This window comes from Mustela nigripes, chromosome 14 (genome assembly GCF_022355385.1).
Source record: "Mustela nigripes isolate SB6536 chromosome 14, MUSNIG.SB6536, whole genome shotgun sequence".
In the NCBI taxonomy this organism is placed as follows: Eukaryota; Metazoa; Chordata; class Mammalia; order Carnivora; family Mustelidae; genus Mustela; species Mustela nigripes.
The window spans coordinates 98,703,891-98,723,022 of record NC_081570.1 but is presented as its reverse complement, the minus strand read 5'-3'; the positions used below and the strand labels follow the sequence as shown (position 1 = coordinate 98,723,022).

General features: G+C 44.0%; 1 protein-coding gene across 2 annotated transcripts in view; it reads left to right on the top strand.

Moving 5' to 3' along the window:
• Positions 1-9,679: 9,679 nt before the first annotated feature.
• Positions 9,680-19,132, top strand: part of TSPAN2 (tetraspanin 2) — a 62,558-nt gene continuing 53,105 nt past the window's right edge. The window contains exon 1 of one of the 2 annotated variants that reach the window (XM_059375830.1): positions 9,680-9,833. In XM_059375830.1, coding sequence (XP_059231813.1) covers positions 9,765-9,833 — 69 coding nt within the window. In that variant the 5' untranslated portion in view covers positions 9,680-9,764. The remainder of the gene's footprint in view (positions 9,834-19,132) is intronic. The other variant, XM_059375831.1, reaches the window with a different exon arrangement.

Sequence of the window (19,132 nt, the reverse complement as noted above, 5' to 3'; positions counted from 1 at the left end):
TATTTTTTGTATACATAGAAGTTTTACTTTCTTTAAAATTTTGGGATACAGATCAAAATATACCCTAAATCTAGCATATGGCTTTGTTCTTATCTCTAGCCTGATCACATTATCTCCCTTTTTTTCTTTTTTCAATCACCTTCTTATCAATTCCTTTTTTAAAATCTTTTTAAAATTTCACTTTACAGTCATATTCCATCCCTCCATCATATTTACCCTTAGTTGTGTGTGTATGTGTGTGTGTGTATGTTTTTCTTTCTTTAAAAATTTGGGAGACAGTTTTTTCTAACAGACCAAAATGCACTCAAATCAAGTGTATGGCTCTGTTCTATTCACCAGTCTAATCATCTCTAGTAAAAGAAAGCTGCGGTGGCAATCCTTATATCAGATAAATAAGATTTTAAGCCAAAGGCTATAATGAGAGATGAGGAATGACATAATATCATACTTAAATGGTTTGTCCAACAAGAAGATCTGACAATTTTAAATATTTATTCCCCTAATGTGGAGCAGCCAATTATATAAACCAACTAATAACAAAATCAAAGAAACACATTGACAATAATACAAGAATAGTATGGGACTTTAACACCCTCCTCACTGAAATGGACAGATCATCTAAGCAAAAGATCAACAAGGAAATAAAGGCTTTAAATGAAACACTGGACTAGAAGGACGTCACAGATATATTCAGAACCCAAAGCAACAGAATACACATTCTTCTCTAGTGCACGTGGAACATTCTCCAGAATAGGTCACATCATGGGTCACAAATCAGGTCTCAACCGGTACCAAAAGATTGGGATCATTCCCTTAATATTTTCAGACCAAAGTGCTTTGAAACTAGAACTCAAATCAACCACAAGAGAAAAATTGGAAAGAACTCAAATATATGGAGACCAAAGAGAATCCTACTAAAGAATGAATGGGTCAATAAGGAAATTAAAGAAGAATTTAAAAAATTCATGGGAACAAATGAAAATGAAAAAACAACTGCTCAAAATCTTTGGGACACAGCCAAGGTGGTCCTGAGAGGAAAGTATATAGCTATACAAGCCTTTCTCAAGAAACAAGAAAGGTCTCAAATAAAATACACAACCTAACCCTACACCTACAGGACCTGGAGAAAGAACAACAAAAAAAGCCTAAACCCAGAAGGAGAAGAGAAATAATAAAGATCAGAGTAAAATCCAATGAAATAGAAACCAAAAGAACAGTAGAACAAATCAATGAAATCAGGAGCTAGTTCTTTGAAATGATTAATAGGATTGATAACCCCCTGACCAGACTTATCAAAAAGAAAAGATAAAGGACCCAAATTAATTAAATCATGAATAAAAGAGGAGAGATCACAACCAACACCAAAGAAATATAAACAATTACATGAGCATACTATGAGAAACTACACACTAGCAAATTTGACAGTCTGGAAGAAATGGATGCATTCCTAGAGACATATAAACTACCAAAACTGAACCAGGAAAATAGAAAACCTGAACAGACCTATAACCAGTAAGGAGATTGAAGCAGTCATATAAAGTATCCCAACAAACAAGAGCCCAGGGCCAGACGGCTTTCCAGGGGAATTCTACCAAATGTTTAAAGAAGAATTAATACCTATTCTCCTGAAACTGTTCCAAAAAATGGAAATGGAAGGAAAACTTCCAAACTCGTTTTATGAGGCCAGCATCACCTTGATCCCAAAACCAAAGACTCCATCAAAAAGGAGAATTACAAACCAATATCCTTAATGAACATGGATGCAAAACTTCTCACCAAAATACTAGCCAATAGGATCCAACAGTACATTAAGAGGATTATTCACCACAACCAAGTTGTATTTATTCCTGGGCTGCAAGGTTGGTTCAACATCGGCAGATCAATCAATGTGATACAATACGTTAGTAAAAGAGAGAACAAGAACCATATGATACTCTCAATAGACACTGAAAAAGCATTTCACAAAGTACAGCATCCTTTCTTTTTAAAAAAATTTTTTTAAAGATTTTATTTATTTATTTGACAGACAGAGATCACAAGTAGGCAGAGAGGCAGGCAGAGAAAAGGAGGAAGCAGGCTCCCTGCTGAGCAGAGGACCTTGGGATCATGACCCGAGCCAATGGCAGAGGCTTTAACCCACTGAGCCACCCAGGCTCCCCTATGCATCCTTTCTTGATCAAAACTCTTTACAGTGTAGGGATAGAGGGTACATACCTCGATGTCATAGAAGCCATCTATGAAAAACCCACACTGAATATCATTCTCAATGGGGGAAAACTGAGAGCTTTTCCCTAAGGTCAGGAACATAGCAGGGCTGTCCACTATCACTACTGCTACTCACATAGTCCTAGAAGTCCTGGCCTCAGCAATCAAACAACAACAAGAAATAAAAGGCATCCAAACTGGCAAAGAAGAAGTCAAACTCTCGTTCTTTGCAGATGATATGATTCTTTACATAGAAAACCCAAAAGACTCCACTCCAAAAAAGCTAGAACTCATAGAGGAATTCAGTAAAGTGTCAGGATATAAAATCAATGCACAGAAACCAGTTGCATTTCTATACAACAACAACAAGACAAAAGAGAAATTAAGGAGTCAATCCCATTTACAGTTGCACCCAAAACCGTAAGATAGGCAGGAATAAATCTAACCAAAGAGGTAAAGAATCTGTACTCAGAAAACTGCAAAGTAGTCATGAAAGAAATTGAGGAAGACACAAAGAAATGGAAAAACATTCCATGCTCATGGACTGGGAGGACAAATACTGTGAAAATGTCTGTGCTACCTAAAGCAATCTACACATTTAATGCAATCCCTATCAAAATACCATCAATTTTTTCAAAGAAATGGAACAAACAATCCTAAAGTTTATATGGCTCCAGAAAAGACCCCGAATAGCCAGAGGAATGTTGAAAAAGAAAGCCAAAGTTGGCAACATTTCAATTCCAGACTTCAAGCTCTATTACAAAGCTGTCATCATCAAGACAGTGTGATACTGACACAAAACAGACAAATAGATCAATGGAACAGAGTAGAGAGCCCAGAAATAGACCCTCAACTCTATGGTCAACTAATTTTCAACAAAGCAGGAAAGACTGTCCAGTGGAAAAAAGACAGTCTCTTCAACAAATGGTGTTGGAGGGGCACCTGGGTGGCTCAGCAGGTTAAAGCCTCTGCCTTCGGCTCGGGTCATGGTCCCAGGGTCCTGGGATCGAGCCCTGTGTCGGGCTCTCTGCTCAGCGGGGAGCCTGCTTCCTTCTCTTTCTCTGCCTGCCTCTCTGCCTACTTGTGATCTCTTTCTCTCTCTCTGTCAAATAAATAAATAAAATCTAAAAAAAAAAAAAGGTGTTGGGAAAATTGGACAGCCACATGCAGAAGAATGAACCTGGACCACTTCCTTACACCACACACAAAAATAGACTCAAAATGGATGAAACACCTCAATGTGAGGCAGGAATCCATCAGAATCCTTGAGGAGAACACAGGCAGCAGCCTCTTTGACCTCAGGCACAGCAACTTCTTCCTAGAAACATGGCCAAGGGCAGGGGAAGCAAGGGCAAAAGGGAAGTATTGGGACTTCATCAAGATCAAAAGCTTTTGCACAGCAAAGGGAACAGTCCACAAGACCAAAAGACACCTGACAGAATGGGAGAAGGTATTTGCAAATGACACATCAGATAAAGAGCTAGTATCCAAAATCTATAAAGAACTTATCAAACTCAACATCCGGGGAACAAATAATCCAATCAAGGAATGGGCAGAAGACATGAATAGACATTTCTGCAAAGACGACTCCAGATGGCCAACAGAGACATTAAAATTGCTCAATATCAGGAGATACAAATCAAAACCACAGTGAGGAACCACCTCACACCAGTCAGAATGGCTAAAGTTAACCAGTCAAGAAACGACAGATGTTGGCAAGGATGCAGAGAAGGGGAACCCTACCACAGTGTTGGTGGGACTGCAAGCTGGTCCAGCCACCCTAGAAAATAGTATGGGAGTTCCTCAAAAAGTTGGAAGTAGAGCTACCCTATGCCCCAGCAATGACACTACCAGGTATTTACCCTAAAGATACAAATGTAGTGATCCAAAGTGGCACGTGTACCCAAATGTTTATAGCAGCAATGTACACAGTAGCCAAACTACGGAAAGAAACTGGATGTCCATCAACAGATGATATGGATAAAGAATATGTGGTATATATGTACAATGGAATGCTATGCAGTCAAAAAAAAAAAAACACAAACCTTGCCATTTGCAAAGATGTGGATGGAACTAGGGCATATTATGCTAAGTGAAATAAGTCAATCAGAGAAAGACAGTTATTATATAATCTCCCTGATATGAGGAATTTAAGAGGCAGGGCAGGAGGTTGTGGGGTTAATGGAGGGAAAAATCAAACAAGATGGGACCAGAGAGGGAGACAAACCATGAGAGACTCTTAATCTCAGAAAACAAACTGAGGGTTTCTGGAGGGACTGTGGGTGTGAGAGTTGGGGTGGTTGGGTGATGGACATTGGGGAGGATATGTGCTATGGTGAGCGCTGTAAATTGTGAAAGAATGATGATTCACAGACCTGTAACACTGGAACAAGTAATACATTATATGTTAATAAAAAAATAAAAAATAAAAATAAACAGATAATAATATTTGTTCACGCAAGTATAAAGATTCAAGAGAAATGTTTCAAGCATAAAAATTACTTTAGGATTACAATTCATGGAAAAGATGGAATGGAAATACAAGTTCAAGGAGAAAAAAAAAGATGTCAAATTTTCACTCAGGTAAAGAGGCGTTTATTCAGACTTTTTCATGTGGCTAATGAATATGTACAAATAACAAATTATGTTGTACACTTGAAACTCATATAATGTGCATCCGTTGCACCTCAATAAAAAATTATTTGAGTTAAGTTTCTCATCAATGAGAAATATTTAAAAATTGAGAGCTCGCCATCTACAAGCAGTGATCAAAAATTTCCTGTTGTCATTTCAAGCACTAAACCTGATACATAAAAACAAATGGATAATGGTAGGTAGCAGATCACACTGACACTAAATTTCTCCTGGGTGCTTTAAAATGAGGAACATGACCATTTTTTTAATGTCAATATTTAAAATACATTAGAATCAACATCTTTTGCAAACTTAAAATTAAAGAATTTTGGGGCGCCTGGGTGGCTCAGTGGGTTGGGCCGCTGCCTTTGGCTCAGGTCATGATCTCAGGGTCCTGGGATCAAGTCCCGCATCAGGCTGTCTGCTCGCAGGGAGCCTGCTTCCTCCTCTCTCTCTCTCTCTGCCTGCCTCTCTGCCTACTTGTGATCTCTCTGTCAAAAAAATAAATAAAATCTTTAAAGAATTTTGTATGTCAGTTGAAAAATACATGAGGGTAAATACTGTACAATTTCACTTTTATGATGTTACAGAACAGGGAGAATTAATTATGAAAAAAATCAGAACAGTGTTTGGTGCTATAGATGGTGGTATAGACTGACTGTAAAAAGGTTCAAGCGAACTTTCTAGGGTGATAGCAATGTTCTATACCTTAACAGAGTTTGAGGTTAGAAAGGCAAAAGTGTTTGTCAAAAATCATCAAATGGTGTACTTAAGATGTCTAAATTTCACTAAGGTAAATTTTACCTCAAGAAAAAAAGAAAAACTATAAACAAATATATGAACTCTAGTTCACGTTATGCATGCTGAGAAATTTAGGGGTGAAATGTATTGGTGTCAAGAATTTATTTGGAAATGTATAAATAATAAGATTGACAAATGGACAGATAGAACTAAAACAAAATGTTTATAGTGGAATCTAGGTGGTGTGTATATGTAGTTCACTGCTCAATTTCAACTTTTCTGTTTGTTTGAAGATATTCACAACAGGGGCACCTGGGTGGCTCAGTGGGTTAAAGCCTCTGCCTTCAGCTCAGGTCATGATCCCAGGGTTCTGGGATCCAGCTCCGCATTGAGCTCTCTGCTCAGCAGGGAGCCTGCTTCCTCCTCTCTCTCTGCCTGCCTCTCTGCCTACTTGTGATCTCTGTCAAATAAATAAATAGAATCTAAAAAAAAAAAAGAAAAAGAAAAAATATTCACACAAAATATTGGGGAACGTGTACAAATAAATTTTTTTTCATAATTCTTTAAGGCATATATGGGTAAAAATTTGAAGACCATTGGTTTCTGTCATCACCATTTGTTAATGAATCTTTTTTTTTTTTAAGATTTTTTTTTTATTTGACAGGCAGAGATTACAAGCAGGCTGAGAGGCAGGCAGAGAGAGAGGAGGGAGCAGGCTCCCAGCTGAGCAGAGAGCCCGATGCGGGACTCGATCCCAGGACCCTGGGATCATGACCTGAGCCGAAGGCAGAGGCTTTAACCCACTGAGCCACCCAGGCACCCCTGTTAATAAATCTTTAACTTAAACTTACAGCCCAAACCTCTCTCCAGAATCTCAGTCATCTGTCTCCTGGAATGCTCCATCTGGATTTCCCATCAGTTCTAAAACTCAACAAATCCAAACATGAATTTATTGTCTTCCTGTGTCAGTTAGAAATACCATCAGCTACAAGTAACAGAATAGAACAAACAAAACAAGGGTGATTTGTCTTACATAACAAGAGATCTGGAAGTAGGTGGCTGCTGGTGTTGGTTCATCTTCTGGCTAAGAGGTCTACCATTCCCTTGGCCTTCCCTCATAGTCACAAAGTGTTCTGCGTCTCCAGACATCATGTCTGAGTTCAAGATAGGAAAAGGGGGAAGGAAGCAATGCCAGTGACAACTGAACTTTTATCAACACAGCTTCAGATTTTCCAGAAGCCTCCCAGCGGACTTCCCCATAAATCCCATTAATCAGACTGTTGCCCTAGCTGCAAAGGAAACCAGGAGGCAAGTACTTAACTTCCTTATCCTCTAAATTGGATGTAGGATTGGGTGATGGGTGAACATGCCAACAGTATCTGTAACATTCTTCCCAACCCGCTCCACTTCCTATACCCCTCATCTGTGTTTACAATCCCAGGACCTGACTAGTCACCCAAGTAAGGAGCCCCAGGAGTTATCCTTAGCTCTCTTTCCCCTCTACTCCTCATATCCACTGCTTGGATCTTTTCTCAGTCTTTGAATCTCTCTCACATCTGAGCCTCCTTCCCATACCCGCTGCCACTGTCTTGGTTCATGTTCTCATTTCCTCTCTGAACTGCTCTAACAGTCTCTTAGTCTCAAGTCTTAACTTCAAACCATCCTCCATGTGGCCCCAGCTTGACCATTCTAAAAACAGACCTCTAACCATCTTATCCCCTGCCTAGATCTTGTTTGTGGCTTTGCCTAACACCTAGTTTAAAGGCTAACTTCCTTAGGATGTTATGCAACGTAGTCCTGCAGTTTTCTTAATAACATACTCCTGAAACTGCCTTGTCAGAGTGCCCCAGGCCTGTCAAGGATCAGCTCCCTTAAGATACAACTTCCTAGAGGGAGGAGCTGGGGAAGTCGATACTCAAAATCCAAACCTGTTGTGCTAGGCAGACAGCCATCTGTCTTTAATACATTTGTGCTAAAACTGTAGTATGAAAGAACAATAGGTTTACATATTATAATAAGGGATCTGTTCCCAGAGACTAGAGAATATATCATCTCTAAATGTTATTTTGTCTTGGAGACATAAATTTAACAATGTATTTAAAGGTTAATATCATTGTTGTTCATTCAGTTCAGAGACTTACTGAATCCCCTCTATGTATTAGACACTATACTTTAGTTCTTTTCCTTTATAATAGAACGGAGATGACAGATCTAGAACAGTGTTCGATTGAAGCTTTCTGCCACGTTCTGCATACCTAATGACTTCCATCTTTTTCTCTATTGCACTATTTAAGACTTATTCGTATCACCAGCATCAGCACTTTCATGTTTCTGTCTTCTACTCATTTTCATAAATAAAATTCATTAGATATTCAAACATATGTCTAAAAGCAGAGATGGAGGCAAAGATGGCAGCATGGTAAAAACTGGTTGATTTTTTTTTTTTAAGATTTTGTTTATTTATTTGACAGAGAGAGAGAACACAAGCAGAGGGAGCAGCAGGCAGAGGCAGAGGGAGAAGCAGGCTCCCCACTAAGCAGGGGGCCCAAGGTGGGGCCTGATCCCCCGAGTGGAAGACAAACACTTAACCAACTGAGCCATCCAATCCAGGCACCCCAAAACTCACTGATTGATAGAATGCCATGTGATAATAGTTAAGCTTTCTAGAGCACTTATTCTGTGCCAGGCACCCTTCAAGGCACTCTACAAATAGGAACTCCTTGATCTTCACAACTCTATGAAGTAGGTACCATGATCTCCACGTGGCAGATGAGGAAACTGTGGCGCAAAGGTAGTTTTGCACCTTTGTCGATGAAAGCTATGCCCAACACCTCCCAGACTCACCTCCTGTCTGCTTCACTTGAGTTAACTACATTTCTCCTAGTTCCAGGTGGTGGTCTGTGGTCTCTCCAGCGCTATGCTTCTGAACATGCTGTCCCTTCTGTCCCGACCGCTTGTCCTCTGTGCCCATTCCTGGAGACCAAGTGAGGCCCACGCTTCTCAGTGAAGTCTCCTCTGTCTGGTGAGGTGCGGTCAGGCTGTGGGGGCCAGCACCTTGCCCAGCGTCCTCATCCTGCTCTATTTACGTGCTTACAGCTCTCTCTCCCACCAGAAATGATGCTGCCAGGCCTGGCTGTCTCCTCGTGCTGGAGTCCCTGGGGCTTGCTACTATGCCCGGCCTGGAATCAGCACTTAAAGGCTTGCTGAAGTGATGCATAGCATCCCTGGATTTTACACTCTGTTGTCGCCCCCACGCCGTCTGGCACCACATATTGCAGACACTTAGTCAATGGGGAGCGGGAGCCTGGTTTCCCAGCCAGCAGCCTAACTTAATGAAACAGAGCAAAACAAAACCCGCCCCCTTTCCTCCCATCTCCACATCACAATAATCCCCGAGGATCTGAACTCCTTTCCAAGCCCTCCCATCAGTCGAATGGGAGGAAGTCGAGGGGAGTCCCTGACTCCCCTCCGCTGGCTAGCCGGAGCAGGGTGGGGAGCAGCCGTCAGGGCGCAGAGTAGCCTCATCCCGCGCCTTCTGCCAGTTCTTGCCTATTAAGGTAAGATTTCTCGGCGGAGGGACCGGCGGAGGGTCCCCCAGAAGGGAACTCGCGGCCTGTGAGCTCGCCCGGAGCCAGGGGAGCACAGACCCCGTCCGGGTGCCCCGCGACGGGTACTGCCAGCTTGAGGGCAGCCCCGGATCCTACTGTGCTCTTCTACCCGAGGCCACCTTCCTAGGTTTCCTTAGCCATTGGGGCCATGTCCTCATTCTCCACCGCCACCGCAGGCCTCAAATGAGTCTCTGCACAGGGCGCTGATTAAATGGGTCTCGGGTCCCCAGCGGACGCTCCTTCCCGGCAGATGCCCGCAGAAGCACCGAGGCCGCTGCGCCCGCGGGGCCCGGCACCGGCAGAACGCACCCGGCGTTACCCGGGCAGAGCCGGGGACGCGTCCTTCCGGCCGCCAGATCTCCGCCCTCTCTGCGCCCCCACCCCACGCCAGACTCTCGGGGTCCTCCCGGGCCGCCTCCCGCCCAGCGCCCGGCTCGGGCCCCGCCCCTCCTCCCCGCCCCCCGAAGGCCCCGCCCACGGCCCCTCGCGCTCCGCCCCCTCCCCGCCGGCTCCCGCCGCTCCCGGCGCTCCGAGCGCGGGCCTGGGGACACAGGATCCCGCCGCCGGGGCCGCAGCATGGGGCGCTTCCGCGGGGGTCTGCGGTGCATCAAGTACCTGCTGCTGGGCTTCAACCTGCTCTTCTGGGTGAGACCCGGAGCTGGGCAGGCCGGTCAGGGGAGGAGCCGGGCGGGGGCGCGGGGCCGGGGTCCCCGGGGAGCTGGCCGCTGCCGCGTCCGAGCCGGGCTCCACGAGGCTGGGTGTTCAAAAAGGCTGAGGTGAGGAAGAGGCAGACAAAGAGGGAGGGGAGGGATAGCGGGAGGGATGGAGGGAGAGAAAGCAGAGGGAGGGAGAGATTGAGCAACAAGAAACGGTGAGAAGCGGGTTGGGGGGGGGGGGGGGACACCTTGTGGCTTTTCCCTTTGAGGAAGCTCTGCCCCAGCTGGTGACTCCAGGTGCGGGGACACCAGCCCCTCGTCACCTCACCTCCTGAGGAGTCGGCTCCCCACCTGGCCTTCGGGGCACTCACCCCTTGTCTCTCTGCCCTTCCGCTGCAACCGGGGCCTGGCCAGGGCGCTGGGAGAGAAACCCCTGTGCCGGTGCGGGGGCTGCCAGGGGTGGTGCCCCAAAGCGCGTGTGTGGAGACACCACCTGGCGGTGATGGTTTTGTTTGAGGAAATTGGGGGTAGGAGTGAAAATGGTGGGATGGGGGCAGCCGTCGTGCTTATTCTGGGTGTTAGAGGAGGGTACCTGGCTGCGAGGAGGTGGTAATACTCTTCCCTGAAGCGAACGGACAGAAGAGAGGGGCTTCCAAAGGGCAACAGCATCTCCCAACAGCCCCTAGCCCACAGCCTCTGCTAAATACCACAGATTATCTCATTCAACTTCGCCCTGAACCAACATTCCCCGATTAGTGGTTCACAGAGAGATGGGGCCATGCCCCTTGTCTCCCATATTATTGGGACAAGGTTAGGGCCAGACCATCCCTATACTCCCTGGTTACCCTGTCTCAGGCTCTGGAGGACTGCAAAAATTATCTTGTCTTATTATTATTCCTCTTGGGCTTTCTGAAGAAACTGTCCGTCAGTCAGTCCCTGAGGGAAAATATAAATATTGTTTTGGGTTCTTAATGCTAGTGGGGAACTGCAGCGGCCTTGGTGCTCAGAAGCAACTAGGAGAGGGGAGGGTGGTGATTGTCCTATCTGCTCCAGGGAGTTTGTCTTCCCATGACTGAAACTAATTAATTATTGAATGATGGGCTTTGCTTGTGTCTGCCAACCCATTAGCCCAGATGCCTGGGTGACTCCAGCAACTCTAACCTCTCATAAGACAACTTGCCATGCTCTGCATCCTTCAGCAGGGGAAGGTATGAAGGAGGCACCCCAAAGACGGCCCCTGAATTTTAAAAACACACATGGTTTTTGTACACCGGGCATTTACACTCAGCATACTACAGGGAGGGACATTTCTAAAGGTCCTTTATGTTGGCTTAATTTAAAAAGCTGTTAATTATAGATGTCATGCTTCAGTGACACCTTTCGCTCTCACTGCTTACAAATTCAAAACAAGTTTTCTCTCAGCCTCAGAAGGACTTCTCAGGCGGGGCTCAGTGCTTATTGAGTGCCTGATGCTGTGCCAGCCTTTCCAGGGATCATAGGAAGCATTTATTGAATGTTTTCAGTGTGTCAGGGACAGTGCTAAGCACACAGCATTCATTATTATACTCAATCCTGACGGCGATGCTCATGTATATAATATTCTTATCACCATTTTTACTCATGAGGAAACAGAGGTGCACACATAGATTGACTTGCCCAAGGTCACATAGCCAGTGTGTGGCAAAAGTGGGACTCTGACTCAGCCTCTGTGGTTCTAAGCACTGTGGCACATTATACTCTTAAGCGGTGGTTCTCAGAGGGTGGTTCCTGGACTAGCAGCATCAGCATCTCCTGGGAACTTGTCGGAAATGTACATTCACTGCTCCATCTAGGCCAGCAGAAGCAGGAACTCAGGGAGGGACCCAGTAGTCTATGTTTGCAAGCCTTCTAGATAATTCTGATGCTTTCTTAAGCTTGAGAACCAATGTTAAACGATTATTAAATAAATAGTATAAAGATAATTTATAACATGTAAATATAAATCAGTATATATAATTTATAAATATAAAATGCTATTCTCTAAGCTGCCAATGTTGCTAAGGAAACAAGTCCAATGTATATAGAACAAAAAGTTAAGTATATAATCAAGTGACAAATGTCACACTTCTGGCCATACATAGTAAAGAAGGTAAGCAGGAACAAAGCAATGTTTGAGCATTTGCCATGTGTTAGCCACTGGGGTTAGACATGACCTTTTATATATAGGATCTAATTAAGAAGAAAGGTGGGTGCCTGGATGGCTCAGTAAGTTAAGTGCCTGACTCTCTTGATTTTTGGACTCAGGTCATGATCTGAGAGTGGTGAGATGGAGCCCCACATTTGGGCTCAGCGCTCAGGGAGGCATCTGCCTGAGATTCTCTCTCCCTCTCTCTCTGGCACTCCCCCTTGCTCGCTCTCTTTCTCTCTCTGAAATAAATCTTAAAAAAAAAAAAAAAAAAAAGTTCAGAGAAAGGATTGCAGCAACAGTGAGGAGTCAGGGCAGTTGTCCTGAAAAATAGGTGTTTAAGCTGGACCTGGACCTCAGAGGACTGGTAGAATGAAGTGGGCAAGGCAAGGGGGGTGACATGCCACCTACCAGCAGAGGAACAGCACAAGGCTGAGTGTGACTACCATCTGACAAAAGGGTCAGGCTTGAGGGCAGAGATCCCAAGCAGGGTGTGTTTGAGTAAGTTATTCTTCTAGGTATGTTTGCTTATCTATACAATTAGGGTAATAGGGTTTTCAGGAGGATTAAAACAAAATGGTGTGAAGTGCCTGACCTCATCTTCTTATGAACCTAGTACATAGTGCTCAAAAAACATTATTTATTTGTGCCTGTTATTATGTTATTAGTGCCTGCACGTAGGAGCATCTTAAAACTTAACTCTCTTTCCTGAGTCCCTTAATTTGGGCTAATAGTATCTATGTTCGCCAAATGACTTGGAGCTTGTCTTTGTTGTAGGGTGACTACACATTATCCTCTCAATTTGTACTTGTGAATTTTCTCCACTTGAACTTGGAATGCTTTGAGAGCAGGCTTCTTTTTGTTTTTTTTTTTCTCTTTTTTTCTTTCTTCCTCTTATGTTCACAGTTATATCTCCAGGGCCTAGAACAGAGCCCAGCACAAAGGAGGCATTCAGTAAGTATCTGTAGAATGAATGAATGAATCTGCAGCTTAGAGCACTTGGTACCAACGGCCTTCCCAACTTGCACTGATAATCAATGATCTGAAAGATTGATCTACCTCTCCCTGTACATTACCTGTTGATCTGTCCTTTGTTTGCACAGACTGAACCCAGGAGGGGTTATGGAGGCTTTCCCGAGTCTTAGACATGCACCATCATAGGGTAAGGGCCAACTGAAACCAATACATCATCATTTAGGGGAAAGTGATTATTGGGGATAAATTATCTAGATATCTGCCTTCACTGTAACTGAGGGAACCTGATTCCAGGAAAAGCCCCACCCTAGTTTCTGAAGTTGTTTTTCCTGATTGGAGGGGTTTGTGGGAAGTTTGTGGAAGGGCAGAGGGTGGGGGCTGGTTTTCCTCAAAGACTCAGCTTTAGCTGTGACTTCACGTGTCTTATTCACGCACCCCTTGGCATGCTTGGGTGCCTGCCCTTCTGAGCTATAAGGTCCCCCTCTTTGACCGCACTCTCTTTTCCTATCAGGAATTCACTAGAAGGCAGGCAAGGAGGTGGGGGGCGGGTGTGTTCTGTGATCTGCAGTTTGTCCCCTTGGGTGACCGCAGTCTTTCCTATCAGGAATTCACCAGAAGGCAGGCAAGGAGGTGGGGGGCGGGTATGTTCTGTGATCTGCAATTTGACAAATCGATTTGCAGGCTCCTCTGGCAGCTTGGTTTAAGTAAGTTTCCCTAGACTATGCTCCTGATTTTATAAACATTCAGCTAGATCCTGCCAGAGCCGGCACAGCTCTGCCAGCCCAGGGCCGCCAACTGTATTCACCACTACATTTTTAAAAACAAAAGTAGAGCCTGGTCATGAACCCCACTAAATTCATTTCTGTTATCATGATTGATGTCTAACATGGAACCCCTCCCACCATCTGTCATGTCTAAATTCGGACACTATAATCAGAAGCACGGCATAGGCCCATGCCTCTCACTGGAATCACCTTTATTTTTTTTTTCCTCCGTTGCATAGCAATATAAATAAAACACTACAGTCCACCAAGCCGCATATGTTGGTTTCAACAAAAACTTGGGCACTGTTTATTCCTTGCTTTATTGTTGTACGCTCAGCGTTTTCCTATCATTGTGCAGTACTGAGCAGCTGGTGTTAGCGACCGACAGGAAGCAGGACTGTTCACATGCCATATATGGCTTGTCTGAACTTGCTTTCCTTTCCTTCTCACCAGCATTCAGGCAGCTCTGGGGGTTTGGTCAATGACGCCTAACGGGTGCTATTAGGAATGATCGTGTCCCACCAGCCCGGGAGTGAAAGATGTTTGATGCTACTGGGTCCCAGGTTGCCTCCTCCTCTTCCTCAAACTTGTTTCAGAGCTAACACCCCTGTCAGGAATACTGGTTTAAACAAAACGTTCCTGAAGAAAGTATTCTTTGGGGTCTACCCAAAAGCTAGACCACCCCAGAAGGCAGATAGGAATTTCCTTGGTCTTCTTGTAGGATAGTCTTCATTTCTGATTTCTCTCAAGGTGGGAAGACAGCAGGAGAGGCCATCCTCCTCTGACGTGGACGAGAAAGGCCTGGTGTGACTGGAAGGGGCAAAGTGTCTGTGATAGGGACCAGTGTGCAAAGGCTTGAGGGAGAGTGTCAGCAGTCCACAGACCTTGAACAGGTCCAGGCAGGATGGCCATTCAAAGCCAGGGACTCAAAGACAGGAAGGTGGATGCTGGCCTCACACTGCCTGGGTTGACTCTTGCTTGTATTATTTACTAACTAGGGGACCTTGGGCACACTGTTTAGCCTATTTGAGCCTCAGTTTTCTCATCTGGAAAATGGACATAATTAAGTACCAACATCAACCTGTGATTTTTTAGTGCAGATAAAATCGGTTAATACCTGTCAAGTAGTAAGTAGTGTGGTCTGCGTGCATAGTTAATACTCAGTAATGTAAGATAGTAGTAGTAGTTATATTTAAGCAGTGGAAACACAAGTAGAAACCAGAATCCAAGAGGTTCATAAAAGTAAAAAGAAACAGCAAATAAGCATCCAAGGTCCAACCAACCAAGAAAAAGAGCAAGAGCTCCATAGATTCTCAAAAGCATGGAATGCAAAGGAGAGATTTCCTTCTCTGCAGGCACTTAGGAAACCTATACTGATGACCTAGTGTGTGCCCAGCACCCTGCCAAGTGTCTGGGCATTCAAAAATGATGAAGACTCAGTCCTTGATTTTGAGACACTCGGGCGTCTATTTACTCCTCCACTTTGCCTTTGAGTAGTTTATCTCCTCTCTAGTGTCTTTGTTTCCTGAGGCAGTGGCTGTCTCTTGCCAAAGAGGAGGGATCCTCCTCCTCTCAGCCCTCAGCACCTAGCAGAGGTTCCAGCTCACAGGATTGTGGGCATCGATGCCCACACAGGCACTGCTCTTTGTTCCCTGCCCTGACCCTCTGCTACCAAAGGAAAACCTTGGGGATTGGTACCGTCTGATTTTAGTATGTACGCAAATCATCTGAGGATCTTGTCCAAATATATATTCTGTTCTACTGGTCTTTTTTTTTTTTTAAAAGACTTATTTGTTTGTTTATTTCAGAGAGAGAGAGAGAGAGACATGCACATGTGTTCATGAGCATGCAAGCGGGGAGGGGCAGACGGAAAGGCAGACAGAGAATCCAAGCACACTCTCTGCTAAGTACAGGCACTGAGCTCAATCCCAGGACCCTGGCATCATGACCTAAGCTGAAATGAAGACCCTGAGGTCATGACCTGAGCTGAAATCAAGAGCCCAACACTTAACTGACTGAGCCACCCAGACACCCCAGTAGGTCGGGATTTCTAACAAGCCTCCAGGTGATGCTAATGCTGCTGGTCTAAGGAATACACTCTGAAAACCAGTGGTAAAGACCTACTGGTGGCTCACATTTCTGAATGGGGCAGAGAGGACCCTACGTCTTGGCTTCCTTATGGCACTTCTCTCTCTTTCTTTCTCTTTTTTAAATCAACACATAATCTATTATTTGCTTCAGGGATACAAGTCTGTGAAATATCAGTCCTACACAAGTCACAGCATTCACCATAGCACATACCCTCCCCTATGTCCGTCACCCAGCCACTCTATCCCTCCCCCATGCCCCAGCAGCCCTCAATTTTTTTCCTGAGATTAAGAGTCTCTTATGGTTTGTCTCCTTCCCTGGTCCCATCTTGCTTCATTTTTTCCCTCCATTCTCCCCACGATCCCCCACCCTGCCTCTTAAATTCCTCATATCAGAGAGATCATATGATAATTGTCTTTCTCTGATTTATATATTTCGCTTAACATAATACACTCTAGTTCCTTCCGCGTCATTGCAAATGGCAAGATTTTGGGTGGGGGGGTTGATGTGTGCATATTATTCCATTATATATATATATATATATATATATATATATATATATATATCACCTTTTCTTTATCCATATCATCTTTTGATGGACATCCAGGTTCTTTCCATAGTTTGGCTATTGTGGACATTGTTATAAATATTCGGGTGTGGGTATCCCTTTGGATCACTATATTTGTATCTTAAGGGTAAATACCCAGTAGTGAGACTGCTGGGTCATAGGGTAGCTTTATTTTCAACTTTTTGAGGAACCTCCATGCTGTTTTCCAGAGTGGCTGCATGAGCTTGCATTCCCTCCAACAGAGTAGGAGGGTTCCCATTTCTCAGCATCCTTGCCAACATCTGTCATTTCCTGACTGGTTAACTTTAGCCATTATGATTGATGTGTGGTGGTACCTCACTGTGATTTTGATTTGTATCTCCCTGATGTCGAGTGATGTTGAACACTTTTTCATGTGTCTGGTGGCCATTTGGAGGTCTTCTTTGCAGGAAGTCTGTTCATGTCTTCTGCCCATTCCTTGATTGGATTATTTGTTCTCTGGGTGTTCAGTTTGATAAGTTCTTTATAGATTTTGGATACTGGCCCTTTATCTGATGTGTCATTTGCAAATACCTTCTCCCATTCTGTCAGGTGTCTTTTGGTCTTGTGGACTGTTCCCTTTGCTGTGCAAAAGCTTTTGATCTTGATGAAGTCCCAATACTTCCCTTTTGCCCTTGCTTCCCCTGCCCTTGGCCATGTTTCTAGGAAGAAGTTGCTGTGCCTGAGGTCAAAGAGGCTGCTGCCTGTGTTCTCCTCAAGGATTCTGATGGATTCCTGCCTCACATTGAGGTGTTTCATCCATTTTGAGTCTATTTTTGTGTGTGGTGTAAGGAAGTGGTCCAGGTTCATTCTTCTGCATGTGGCTGTCCAATTTTCCCAACACCTTTTTTTTTTTTTAGATTTTATTTATTTATTTGACAGAGAGAGAGAAAGAGATCACAAGTAGGCAGAGAGGCAGGCAGAGAAAGAGAAGGAAGCAGGCTCCCCGCTGAGCAGAGAGCCCGACACAGGGCTCGATCCCAGGACCCTGGGACCATGACCCGAGCCGAAGGCAGAGGCTTTAACCTGCTGAGCCACCCAGGTGCCCCTCCAACACCATTTGTTGAAGAGACTGTCTTTTTTCCACTGGACAGTCTTTCCTGCTTTGTTGAAAATTAGTTGACCATAGAGTTGAGGGTCTATTTCTGGGCTCTCTACTCTGTTCCATTGATCTATTTGTCTGTTTTGTGTCAGTATCACACTGTCTTGATGATGACAGCTTTGTAATAGAGCTTGAAGTCTGGAATTGAAATGTTGCCAACTTTGGCTTTCTTTTTCAACATTCCTCTGGCTATTCGGGGTCTTTTCTGGAGCCATATAAACTTTAGGATTGTTTGTTCCATTTCTTTGAAAAAATTGATGGTATTTTGATAGGGATTGCATTAAATGTGTAGATTGCTTTAGGTAGCACAGACATTTTCACAGTATTTGTCCTCCCAGTCCATGAGCATGGAATGTTTTTCCATTTCTTTGTGTCTTCCTCAATTTCTTTCATGACTACTTTGCAGTTTTCTGAGTACAGATTCTTTACCTCTTTGGTTAGATTTATTCCTGCCTATCTTACGGTTTTGGGTGCAACTGTAAATGGGATTGACTCCTTAATTTCTCTTTTGTCTTGTTGTTGTTGTATAGAAATGCAACTGGTTTCTGTGCATTGATTTTATATCCTGACACTTTACTGAATTCCTCTATGAGTTCTAGCTTTTTTGGAGTGGAGTCTTTTGGGTTTTCTATGTAAAGAATCATATCATCTGCAAAGAACGAGAGTTTGACTTCTTCTTTGCCAGTTTGGATGCCTTTTATTTCTTGTTGTTGTTTGATTGCTGAGGCCAGGACTTCTAGGACTATGTGAGTAGCAGTAGTGATAGTGGACAGCCCTGCTATGTTCCTGACCTTAGGGAAAAGCTCTCAGTTTTCCCCCATTGAGAATGATATTCAGTGTGGGTTTTTCATAGATGGCTTCTATGACATCGAGGTATGTACCCTCTATCCCTACACTGTAAAGAGTTTTGATCAAGAAAGGATGCATAGGGGAGCCTGGGTGGCTCAGTGGGTTAAAGCCTCTGCCATTGGCTCGGGTCATGATCCCAAGGTCCTCTGCTCAGCAGGGAGCCTGCTTCCTCCTTTTCTCTGCCTGCCTCTCTGCCTACTTGTGATCTCTGTCTGTCAAATAAATAAATAAAATCTTTAAAAAAATTTTTTTAAAAAGAAAGGATGCTGTACTTTGTGAAATGCTTTTTCAGTGTCTATTGAGAGTATCATATGGTTCTTGTTCTCTCTTTTACTAACGTATTGTATCACATTGATTGATCTGCCGATGTTGAACCAACCTTGCAGCCCAGGAATAAATACAACTTGGTTGTGGTGAATAATCCTCTTAATGTACTGTTGGATCCTATTGGCTAGTATTTTGGTGAGAAGTTTTGCATCCATGTTCATTAAGGATATTGGTTTGTAATTCTCCTTTTTGATGGAGTCTTTGGTTTTGGGATCAAGGTGATGCTGGCCTCATAAAACGAGTTTGGAAGTTTTCCTTCCATTTCCATTTTTTGGAACAGTTTCAGGAGAATAGGTATTAATTCTTCTTTAAACATTTGGTAGAATTCCCCTGGAAAGCCGTCTGGCCCTGGGCTCTTGTTTGTTGGGATACTTTATATGACTGCTTCAATCTCCTTACTGGTTATAGGTCTGTTCAGGTTTTCTATTTTCCT